General features: G+C 50.1%; 1 protein-coding gene across 5 annotated transcripts in view; it reads left to right on the top strand.

Annotated features, from left to right (window-relative positions):
- The window catches only part of Hth (Meis homeobox homothorax), a 466,430-nt gene that overhangs the window by 15,459 nt on the left and 438,945 nt on the right, over window positions 1-12,026 (top strand). For all 5 annotated transcript variants that reach the window (XM_076810875.1, XM_076810873.1, XM_076810874.1 and 2 more), the window contains exon 3: window positions 2,607-2,748. In XM_076810875.1, the coding sequence (XP_076666990.1) occupies window positions 2,607-2,748 (142 nt within the window). The remainder of the gene's footprint in view (window positions 1-2,606; window positions 2,749-12,026) is intronic.

The following is a 12,026-nucleotide window of genomic DNA, read 5'->3' as shown; positions in this document are numbered from 1 at the left end:
CGCCCGCAAATCGCGGCGTGAAATCGCCGATAGCCGCGTATAAAAAGGGCTCAGGCCGCTAAGGGCAGAGGGGTTGGTGGGGCGTCGAGTCGAGGGCGGAAACCGCAAAACCGCAAGCATCCTCCGCGCCGCGTACAGCGGACAATCATATCATTACCTTCTGCGGTCCCGTCATTCTGACACCTCGTTTCGACCCGTCATTTGTCATCGACGTTGCACTTCCCTGCACCGCGGCCGCTTAAGAAACGCACGCTTCCAGCGCGCCCTATTCATGTAACCACCGCTCGTTGCTCGCGGTTTTCCTGATCGCACCAGAGGCAAACCGAATCGAGTGGTCGCGGAGGACAGGGCCCTGATACATTCTAGTGAAATGTTTTCACCCTGTTCTCCACGCGTACCGGAATTACCGCAACGACTGAGAACGGGGATTTTGGAGAAGAGATTTCAATGTAGCGAAGAGAGCTGAAGGAGCCGCGCGGTGTTGTAAAGAAAACGGGGCTCGGAATGGGGCACGGTGGTGGACGCAGGGGAAGAAGTTGTGGGGCAAGAGGGCAAGGGGACTTTTTGTCGGCGTTGGCCAGGCCGACTCGGTTCGGTTCGGTTCGCAAGAGTCCTTGCTCGCGGCGGCCACGTCAATTTGTCGAAATTCGTTCCGAATCGTTTTATGTCTGCCACTCCGCGAGACGCGACCCGCTACCATGCGTACACAATGCCTCCGCCCTACGGTGCTACCACACATCCCCGGGTCCCGTTCTCGAACCGTTTCTTCGACGATTCGTCTCGAGAGCTCCGAAGACGCATAAAAATTTCTTCCTCGAGGGAGGTGCCATTTACTAGCTGCTCCTTTTTGGCCCTCTTCGCGGCAGCACCGAGAAATCGCTCGTCCCTCGGCGCAGAATCGTTTTCATTCAGGGTTGACGTCGCTCCTCGCTGTTCCATTGTAATAGCCTTTATGAGAAGGTAACAAGCAGGAGGAAGGGCTACAAGTGATTCCATGTAACACGTTTTGTCACCCGAACCAGTGGTACGATTTATCTTCGCTGCTGATAATCGTAATGGGAATTCGACGGTATCTTGCACTCGTAAAATACAGCGCAAAAAAAAGTTTAATCGCTCCAGCAGAATGAACGACGCCCGGACAGCGGGCCCTCGTGCAAAGAGCTCCGAATGGGGGACCCCATCTATTAGCATAAACCGCGCGGATTTCAATTAGTGGGAATCGTACAGCTCGGGCAACACTTTTTTTTCCGCATCGGTATCAAGTGACTTATCGTATCGAGTGGACGGGGACACGTGAATTATTACACGCGTTCTTTTCCTTTTTTTCGAGTGCCCCGGTCGACTCCGCACACCTACTTTAAATCACGAAGCGTTAGTCCCCGCGGTTGCAGCCGTGGCTGCACCAGCACCGGCTAATCTTATCTTATCCGGTGATCCTCCTAATGCCGTGGTAACCGTGGCCCGCGTGTAACACGCGCTCGTTCGCCCACGAGAATACCGTGAAAATATATTCCCTCCTCGCGCTGGCGAGACCATCTGAAAAATCGAAGAATTCCTGCCGATTCGCTGGAAAAATAAACGATACAATTATCACTGGGAGCAGAGTGTCCTGGCGGAATAATCGTCGCCGTGACATCGCTGAAACACTCTCATTGATTGCTTTCCTTCTTCACGCGACGGTAGTGCTAATTTCCCTCGGGGCAATTGCTCCATTAGAAAATCGTTGCCGGTCCGAGCAGCGGGTATCGCGAGCGAGGGAGAGAGAGAGAGAAAAAAAAACGCGACAGCTCGAATTTGGCGCAACGAACGCGCGTAACAGTTGATGGACGGATCAGAGCTGACAAGAACGCGGTCGAGATCGGTTGCCGTCGGAGCGCGAAAGGTCCGTTCCGCGATCAGAAGCGTTCGTTGCCTTTCGATTGAGCCGCTTCACGCTGAATTTCGCTTCTTCTGACACCGCCGGGCCGCGTTAATTGCGTCCTCGTAGCCGTAACTGGCTACCATGCTTCGAGATAAGGGGCAACATCGTTAGCTGCAGGAAGAAAGAATCTTTCCTCGTATTTACATCGGGAGGGCGCTCAAAGAATTCCCTCAGACGTGTCATCTAATCACTGTGCAATTAAAGATCTTAGAATCCTCGGCGCGCCGTTCGCGGAGGACCAGCGACGCGAAATAATTTATTCTCCCCGCAGAGCGCCGATGCGACACATTTTTATTCCACGAGCACACGCGCCCAGCGTCTGCAGCTCTGCGCGAAACGTTATTTTCGCGTCGCGAGTCGTTATCCGCGCTTCACCTCTTGTCTTTTAATCGTGTTTCAATCAGCGATATCGCCGTGCGGATCGGGAGATTAATTTGTTGCACGGGCAGAGATACCGTTCCCGTTCTTGGTCCCAAAAGGAAACGGTGGAAATAAATTGCCGACAGCGGAAAATGAGACGGGCTCCTCCGGTGTCGCCCGATCGCTAAGTTAATTTCAAGTCAATTAACATGCCGATGGCGGCTGCTGCGCAGCGCACTCTTGTTTGCTCGGCGGAGAGGAGCAATACCGCGTTCGCTTACCTACGCCTTTATCTCTTACACCATGGCTTTCTCCTCTGTTACAGACACCCCCTGTTCCCGCTTCTCGCGCTAATCTTCGAGAAGTGCGAACTGGCGACGTGTACACCGCGCGAACCAGGCGTCGCGGGTGGTGACGTGTGCTCGTCAGAGAGCTTCAACGAGGACATCGCTGTCTTCTCCAAACAGGTAAGAGTATGACCGTCTTTCATCGCTAATTCATTGAACGACAGGGGGCTTGATGGATGCTTGAAGCCTCCACCGGGTAGAATGGAGGCAAAGTGGCGTTACAATTCATCGCGGACTAACTTCGATTACTCTCTTCGTGTGACGGGGGCGTATTTTAATTATCAGCTAGCGTATACATATTTCTGTGATGAAAATTCAAGTGGCACTTCGTGCCTGTGGCAAGCTTTCGATATCATACACCGTTCACAATCGCGGCGACTGACTCCGAGAAACGGAGGCCCTCTCCGTTATGCCCCTCTTTCCTAGAGAGGCGAAAAAGAGAGCAGGTAACGGGTCACAAAAGGATCCCGCGGTTTCCCTAATTCCAGCCGCTGCGTTGTCGCGCGAGCGTTTCGTGAGGGAATGTCGGTGAGGCCCCAGGGGCCCGCGGTGATTTCGAGCAGGCCCCGCATGAGTCACGACTCCGTCGACACGTCCGTTTCTGTGGCTCCGTGGACGGGACGACGAATTCGTGGACGCGACGCGCTCCGGGCCCGATGCTGCTCGCTCGTGGGACTTGGCGCGGCAGGAATGTCGATGGCGAGGGGTTATAGCGGACTACGGCTATCCTAGAAGGGAAAGATCGTCCGGGGCCCCGTGTTCTGTGAGGATACGCGAGCACCGAGCCGGAAGAGGAGACCCCGTGCTCGCGTTGTTCTCGCGGCGGTCCCCCCGTTCCACGTTTCTCTTTTCCTCTTTCAACTCTCATTCCGGTAACTCACCTGAGGCTAGTCCTCCCAAGGACACGCGTAGGTAACCGGAGAGCCTATGCGCGGGGCTGTGTGCCGCGAAATGATTTCGGCCTTTTAAAAACACACCGTTTCGCCGTCTACATTCCACGGCACGCCTGTAGTGGATCGTTTCGAGAGCACGTCCAGGTACCTACGCGCCGAGGACCGTGTTTCCGTGTACCTTCCAGGAACGCGATCGGTTCGTCTTTCGAGCGGAATGGTCGATTTTTCTTCGCGGTGAGAAACAGCGTCAAGGATTGCTGGGCGCTTGGGTCACCGATTCCCCTCAAACTTTGCGCAGAATTAATGCTTTATAATAATATCAAGCCGGTAGAGTCGGTGCACTGAACGTCGTGCACGCATGCACCTCGTATGTCGATGGGAACGGCTCGGCATAGCCATGAAATACCTTGGAGTTTTGCCCCTAGAAACGCAGCAGAGGCGATCGAGGCGAGTCGACAGTACGGACGATAAAAATGTTGCCTTGGCGGTTCTATGGGCCCGCTAGTCGATGCAAACGAATGCAGCACATTTAGATTGAGGGCTATCGGCACCTAGGTATATCGTTGAGTTCAGATAGCCGGTACTGTTCGCCGGTTATCTTTGCATAATATTGCGCTCCTAGCGTCACCGAAGTGCCTTGCCTCTTTCTGGCCCGCGAGCTAATTGTTGTGGTGGAATTTATTTAATACAGGGCAGTTCGTTGCCTCTTTTACATCCAGATCGTTCGAAATTGAACGGATCCGTAATATCTAAATATAGAGCATCGGTAACACAGTAGCAACTGGCTCGGGCAACGCTATGCCAAGATAACGATAAGAGCTAAGCCTTGGACCGCGAGGTGGGATAAGGTGTGCTGTGTAGACCGGGTCTTAATTCGATTCTGGTGTCGCGGATTCGATGCGCGACAGAGATTCGACGAGCCGAGCCGAAATTCGGCATTCAGGCAGGCTACCACTAGCTTGACAATTTGACTCGCACTGCTGCACGAAAATGTTTCGAGGAAGAGAGCAACTGTGCTATCCCTCCTGCCGAGCACCGTACTCGAAAACAATTCACAAAATATAGTTTTGCAAATTTCTGCAGATCGATCATGCGATTAAAAAAAACTAGAAAGTCTCTACTTTCCGTACATTCAACCCTTGCTGCGTGGAACGACGTGGAACATATAGTAAAACACTGTTTTAATAGCCATTTTATGTTAGGTGAGTCAACTGTGGCTCGAAATTTTTTTTAAAATTCCATAGAAAACTTAGAAATTACAGGAATAATCATAATGTTATAACTGATAATTATAGTTAAAGCACAATATCTACTGTCGTTTTGTTCTCTTTCCTTTATTGAATTAGTCATATTTTTATTTTATTGATATTTTTGGTGAAATAATAAACTGTGACACAATTTGAACCCCATATAAACCCAATACCGCGAAAAAATAATTTTCTCCAGCTAGCATGTTGTATACTCGAACCACTGTGCGACGCGAGCCTAAGTAGATGTGAGTGCGAAAAGAAGTTGCGCCGAGGCGAGACGTAGTGAGAGCCTACCTTTACGTTCTTCCTTTCAGACCAATAAATTTGAAACATACGAAGCGTGCGTATAGCGGGCCCCGTTTACAGCAAACTGGCAAACGGCCCATGCGGTGGCCTTGATTTTCTGTCAGATCGGACGTGCCCCGCATGTTCTCGCATTGCCTGGTGAATCGCTTTCGTAAACGAAATAAATATACGACGAAATAAATGAACGCGAAGATAAACACGCGGGGAATCTCCCATCGGCCGTGACTCGATATCAAAATTCATTATCTGCCCCGAGTGGGGCACGTCACGGGGTAAACGGCTGTCCCCCCTCGACAATTTGTTTATCCGCTCCGGGGGTCGGCGCGTAATCTCTGAATTAGCGAGACACGCTCGACGTCGAACGCGCACGGTCGACTTCCTCGTTGCGTTCCTGAGGATTCCTCAGTTGGAGACGACCCCTTGCGGACGACACTCCGGTAGAAAGAGGCGGTCGTCGAGTATGCGACTCGTCGGCCACGGTAGAAAATTAATTACATCGATAATGCCGGCGAAATTGCGAGGATTGCTCGAAACCACGACGGAGAGGCGCGTTGCGCGGCGAATCGGCGTGGAAAGGGGAGGGAAGACTGCGCGCAATTTACTATACGTCGCAGTTGTGATACGCGCGCGCGGAGAAACGTCGCGAAGCCTTCGGGCATATCCTTCTTTTTGCTTCTTCGAGCCTCGTACCTCTCGTAATCCTATGCGCCTTATTAAGATGCAAATGTCATGTCAATTTCGCAATTCTAACGGACTCTCCGTGAGTACGCGCTCGCCAAGTTGTCTCTGTCCCTCTTTCGCGGCGTAATGTCGACATGCCGCGGATAAGTAATAGAACGGAGCAAACGGCTCGGCAAAAATCACTGGCGGATCCTGGAGGGGAATAGGTATCCTCGAGATCGACAGTCGTGTTCGCTGTTTAGGGATCGTCGTGCGAGGGGTTTCCATAGCAGACAGTGTCATCGAATTGTTTTGGGAAAGGGATGGTTCCGAGCGACGAGTGCGTGCGCTCGTTGGCTGTCGTCGCGGCCAGAAAGGCGCAGATTACACCAGCGATTATCGGCGCGAATCCGTGCTGGCTCGCCCACTCGTTCTTTATTTCCCATCGATCTGTCGACACGGTGGTCTATAGAGAGCCTGTTCTACAGGATGTTTCAAGAAGGTTGGTCGAAGCTTTGTATTACAAGTTCCGTGCACCGAAGCGAAGGGTTCACGTTTTCGAATCGTAACGGTGGACAGAGGAAACTTCACGGTACACCTACAGGCGCTCAGCAGAATTTCTTAAGCATGGAGAATCATCTTCAATTTATCCAGACAGATGAAGCCGATACTAACGAAACAGAATATAGCCTAGCCAGAAGCAATTGTGACAAGAGGATAGAGGAAGTGCAGTATATTTGGAGTGCCAGTTTGTTTAAGACGAATAAAAAATTATAGTAGAGAATGGGAACAAATAAAACTGCATAATATCATAGGGAAACTAATAAACTTTTATATTTTAAACTCTCAGTAATAATAAAGAACAAAAAGTAATTGAAACTGTGATCTAAATGAAAAATGACAGGAAGTATCGATTTCGTTAAGGTAATTTGGAATACCGCTATTCCAATTTACCTTCACTTTATAAATGTAGATATATAAAATTATTTTCTTTTATGATCTAAAAAAAGTAATAAAATTATTTTCTTTTATGATCTAAAAAAAGTAATAAAATTATTTTCTTTTATGATCTAATCAGCCTGAAAAATCACAATATAGAAACAATCTTAGATAAATAAAATACATAAAAAGTAATATTTAAGTTAAACGATTTTATTTCAAATTCAGTAAAAACTAAAAAATTGAGTGTATTTTAAATAAAATCGTTTAACTTAATTTTTTTTTTATATATTTTTTTATTACTTACTTTTTAGTGTCTAAGTTTTATTTGTGGTTATAGGCTGATTTCAAGTCGTTTTGATTTGTGGTTATGGGTTACATTTATTGATGACTGGGTAATTTTTTAAACCACTTGGGGTTATTTTTCATAATTTTGTATTGTCATCTAAACTACGTACGCCTGCAAAGTTTCAAGTCTATTGAATAGTTGGAAGTGGGTTAAAATTGAGTTTCTAGATTTGAACCAAACAAACATAAAAACAAACAGACATACATACATACAAACAAGCAGAGGATTGAAGCTGAGTAAAATCGTTTAAAAATCGTGCAATAAATAGCCAGTACTGGCCCAAACCGACGCGGCGGTAGCCGTTACTCGTGAAACAGAAGCATTGCTAAGCTTTGGAATATTCCAAATCACCTTCACCTTCGGTATTCCGAATTAGCAACATGGCATTGAAACCTAAAATTACATGTCACACTTTGTACTCTCGAAATTATCGCAAAACTGACGTGGCACCATATAACGAACATGCAGATGAGTAGATTAACTGCTTAACTCCAAAATTTCGACATATTCTAACCATGACTGGAACGATTGAATACTTGCCGAAAGAGTTTTGCAGATTCACGTTTTCTTATTCTGCAGAGTAAGTCAAAAATGTTAAAATCCCGGTTCATCCACAAATATCATTAGTTAACAGGTCATTAGCCCTTATTACCTACGGTGTTACAAATTAGATAGCGTTAGTAGTTTATTAGATACTTCGGTATTCGAAATTACCAACAGTATTCCAAATATTCTCCACTTCCTCTATCGAAAATTTCAACGAGTTGACAACATACTCGTACGAGGCAGAGTGTACTGCTCAGGAACGCGCAGTATAGTCCCACAACGGGCACACGTGAAAAGATAAGCAGGTGACAATCCTCTTGCGGCGGTTTTCGAGGCGTGTCTCCGTCGCTGTTCGAAGCCCTTTTGCCTACACCCCGTCGCGATGCACTTGGACTTAAGGCTGCACGCGACAATAGGGCTGTGTGCGCGCGCGCGCGCTTACGGATTACGTACCGCATACCGTTCGCATTTTCGTTTCGGTGTTGCGTGCGCGGCAGGCACGGGCGCATGCGCGTAGTCCGGTTAGCGTTGTAGAGCACACGCGCAGTCGCAGTCGTGAGAAGCGGTGAACCGTGGCCGCTACGGTGGGGCGCACCGAAGCGGGGAGGCAGAAGGGGTGGCTTGAAGAGCCGGTGGAGAGAGCGCTGCTCATTTTCTGCCATTGTAAATTGATCTATTCAATGGGGCCCCGGCATTATCCCGTGCGGTCCACGCATCGTGTGCCCTATGGGGCCTCGATACATTCCACACGCGAGACCGTGCCCCGTCCCGCCGCTCCCTTTTTGCGCGCGCTCGCCACTGGATCGTCGGCTTTTTGGGTCGCTCTCGGGGGCTGCCTGCGACGTAGCAGCGCGGACGAGAGCGCCCCGCTGTGCCGCGTTACGCGCGCATTGTTGCGGCCCTTTTTTACCAGATGGATCGGCGCGTCCCAGTTTTCGTGGCCCTGGCGCTCCGCTGTGAAAATTTCGCCCTCGTCCCGGCGTCCCGGTGCGCCGCAACGCGCTTCGCTGCGTTCAAATTAATCGGCCGGCCTCCTCGAAGGGAGCATCCGACGAGAGCCTCTTTGCGGCCACCCGTCCCGCCAAACTTTTCCGCCACTTTGTCGGCGGTTCTTGCTCGCGCGGCGTCTTGTCGCGTGCAGGCCTGCTCGGTGACGCAATTGGAGCTCGCCACGTGTTTATCGCTGCTGAAAGTACACGGTTAAAGTCGCTGCGGCTTTAAGTGTCTTCGTATCTAACGAGTGACGCCCAGTTCGCCTAATTCTATCGCGGAAGGTGATAGCCACGCGCGTGCGATTCCTACACGCGCAAGTACAGTCGATAAAGTGTCAACCGCGGTCCTTGTAAAGTGCAAAGTAAGTCTGGAAAGGACCCCCAAGGCGCCTGCGCGAGCTGACGTAAGCTTCCCGGTAATTGCGCCGCCAGAAACGACCGCGGGGCCGCGGAAGGAGCGTAGGTCGCGTCCGAGACTGCCAAAACGGTGTGCCACGTGGGCGTGATAGCCCTCGCGATGTCAGGACGACGGAATCGCGACGGTCGGGCCAGTGGCTGGCTGCGAAAGGAAACGGACGAGGAGCCGACCGCGCAAGGACCCGTTGGGATTTATTGGTGCAATTAGAATGCACCTCCGGGGGCATTAAACCCTTGTAAAACGTTGGCCCCCGCACTGACAGCCTGATTAATGCTGTCGCGAGACGTGGCGCGCCCTCCACGCTCGCTACCTACTTTTCCACCGTTGCCTATGAAACGCCTTTCTACCTGTAGTCCAGTGAAATTAGGCGGAAATCTGCCCAATCTACGGGATAATGCCGACCAAGCTAAATTTTGGTATGGGCCTTTATTTGGTAGTTTTAAACAATATGTCAAAAGTCTCCATCGATCCGACCGCCGCTGCAAATTTCACAGAAGGGTGAAGAAACAACTGTTTTTTCGCGAATATCTCGTTATCTAGCAGTTTTGCGACAAAAGTAGTTATTATACAATTTATAGCTTAGGAAATTCTCTACAAAAAAGGTGGTATGACTTTCTTTCGTAGGAGTAATGAGAACGTCAGCATCAATGGATGTAGCACGTGTAGAGCGAATAGAAAGCGATGTACTATTAGAGGATGGGGAGCCGCTGCCTTGACGCGCGGCCCTGACAGCCATAGAGAGAGAGTGGGGATATAGAAAAGATATATAGAGAGACGACACCCGAGAATAGAAGTCTCAGAGTTTCGATTTGATTTGTCATCTTACATATATAAAATTTATAGTTTTCATATGTACATGGAAAGTATTCCATCAATTAATAAAGATAGTTCTAAGATTAATAAGAATAAAAACAGAGAACTCAATTCATATCCCATCAGAAAGAACAAGAGTAGATTAATGCTATGCTGTCTCAAAACTTGGAAGCTGCTAACATCAATGTGAAACACGCTGAAGACGATGCTGGCGTTCTCATTACTCCTACGAAAAAAACTCGTAGCACCTTTTTTGTAGAGAATTTCCTAAGCTATAAATTGTATAATAACTATTTTTATCGCAAACCTGCTAGATAACGAGATATTCGCGAAAAACAGTTGTTCTTTCAACCCTCTGTAAAATGTTTAGCGGCGGTTGGATCGATGGGGAGTTTTGACATATTGCTTAAAACGACCGAATACAGGCCGATACCAAAATTTATCTTCCTGAGATTTATTCCGAAGACAGATCCTAATTTCACTGGACTACTGAGCAAGCAGCGACGGGGGAGACGCGCGCAGGAAGCTCCCACAGATCGTTGGAATCAGTGCCCGAGGAATCGCGAACAACTTGTTGAAAGAAGATAGGTGCGCAGCCGGTAGAAAGCTGTTTACGCGAACGATTCTTAACGATTCGTGGGCTCGATAACGAGACAGTAGGCGGGCCCCCGCGCAGCCTTCTGCCTTGCTCCCTGGCCACGGGGGAAAGTGCAAACAAGCGCGGGGCTGGATTATCATAATCGCGATAACGACACCCGCGACGTCTCTTTTGTCGGCCGGTGATCGTGAGCCGTGCGAGACCGGCGTCGACTTATCTCTCGCTACCGGTTCTTACCCCGGCGGAAGTTCACCGGATCGCTCGACCCCTAGGCGCGATCCCACGGAAAAATTTAATAGACCCGCAGCTTACCGGCGGGATTATTGCGCGCTTACGAATCGATGCAATTAAATGCGATTACACAGAATGCAGCCGCGCCGGCGGCAGGTTGAACGATACTGAACGCGATACCGGCCTATCGATACTTTGCGAACGGCGCGTTAGCTCGATTCGGAGCTAATTAACGAAACGAAGCTCGCGCAAGGAAGCTGCCAGCAGCTCGTTCAGCTCCAAGCTTATCCTGCAGCGCGCTTTCATTGGACCGGTTTCGCGACGTTGCCTCCTGCTGATGTCGTCAAAGAATTGTCTGCACCGTTGACCTCTTCAGGCTTCGAGCGGCCTCCAAGGTCTGTACGTGTGTGCAGGCTCTCACCTGGCTCTCCCCCAGGCTATTCTAATCGGGCGATCGTTTAATCGTTATCTCTCCAAGCCAAACACGCACTTTCGTCGTTATAGACGAGTATGTTGGGTCACCGTTCAGTTATTACTACTTCCTAGCGAGAACTTCCCTTCAAGCTTGCGGTGCAGTATATAATTTCCTGCTCCCGAGCGTCATTTTCGACTTGCAAAGGACTACGGGACCTCCTTTCTTTCTCAGGGTCCAAACCATCGCAAACAGTGTCTTCCACGAGCCAGACGGGCAATTACGGTGCCGTTTCTTCTCTGTCGTAAAGTAGATTTCCCTTTGCAACCGCCCCAATCGTTCTCATCGGATTAACTCCATCGACTCCCGCGTTCTTCAGGCCCGTCGCACCTCCACGGGGGCAACTTTCGTCAAGGTTTACGATCCTACCGTTGGCCAGGTCACTGGGAAGGTCCTCCCTGAAGTCAGGGTCCCCGGGGAATGTCAACGAGCCTGCAAGTTCGCGTTGAAATCGTTCGAAACCCATGAATACATCGTTGCCCGAAGGTGGTCGCTGGTTTGACAGACACTGTTGCGCTGTTTTACTGCGTCCTCGTGCTTTCCGCGCAGACTTCGGGCCCAGACGGCAGAAGGGAGCACCATATTCCACGGGACGATCGAGGCTTTTAACCGAAGGTGCTGTAAAGTTCGCGCGGGATGCAATTCCTTTTACTACTCTGGAGACAATCCCTCGTCCAACGACCCTGCGTCGCTCCTCACCCTGGCCAGCGTTTCACTCTCCATCGTCTCAGGGAATTATATAATTCCTGGCTGAGGGATACAGAGAGTGTAGAAGCTTTCGGCGGGCCAGAGGCGAAGGCGATGGCTGAAGCAACATCGCGCAGAGGCCAGCTGCTCCGTATATCTCTCGGCAGGATCGTCGCACACCGCTATGAACTCCGACGGACGCCAGGGCGTCGCTTGGCGAGCAGACGCGTGCCCGAAACGAGAG

The sequence above is a fragment of the Andrena cerasifolii genome, chromosome 4, assembly GCF_050908995.1.
Source record: "Andrena cerasifolii isolate SP2316 chromosome 4, iyAndCera1_principal, whole genome shotgun sequence".
Lineage (NCBI taxonomy): Eukaryota > Metazoa > Arthropoda > Insecta > Hymenoptera > Andrenidae > Andrena > Andrena cerasifolii.
The sequence above is the reverse complement of the archived record's forward strand: the minus strand, read 5'-3'. Positions and strand labels throughout refer to the sequence as shown.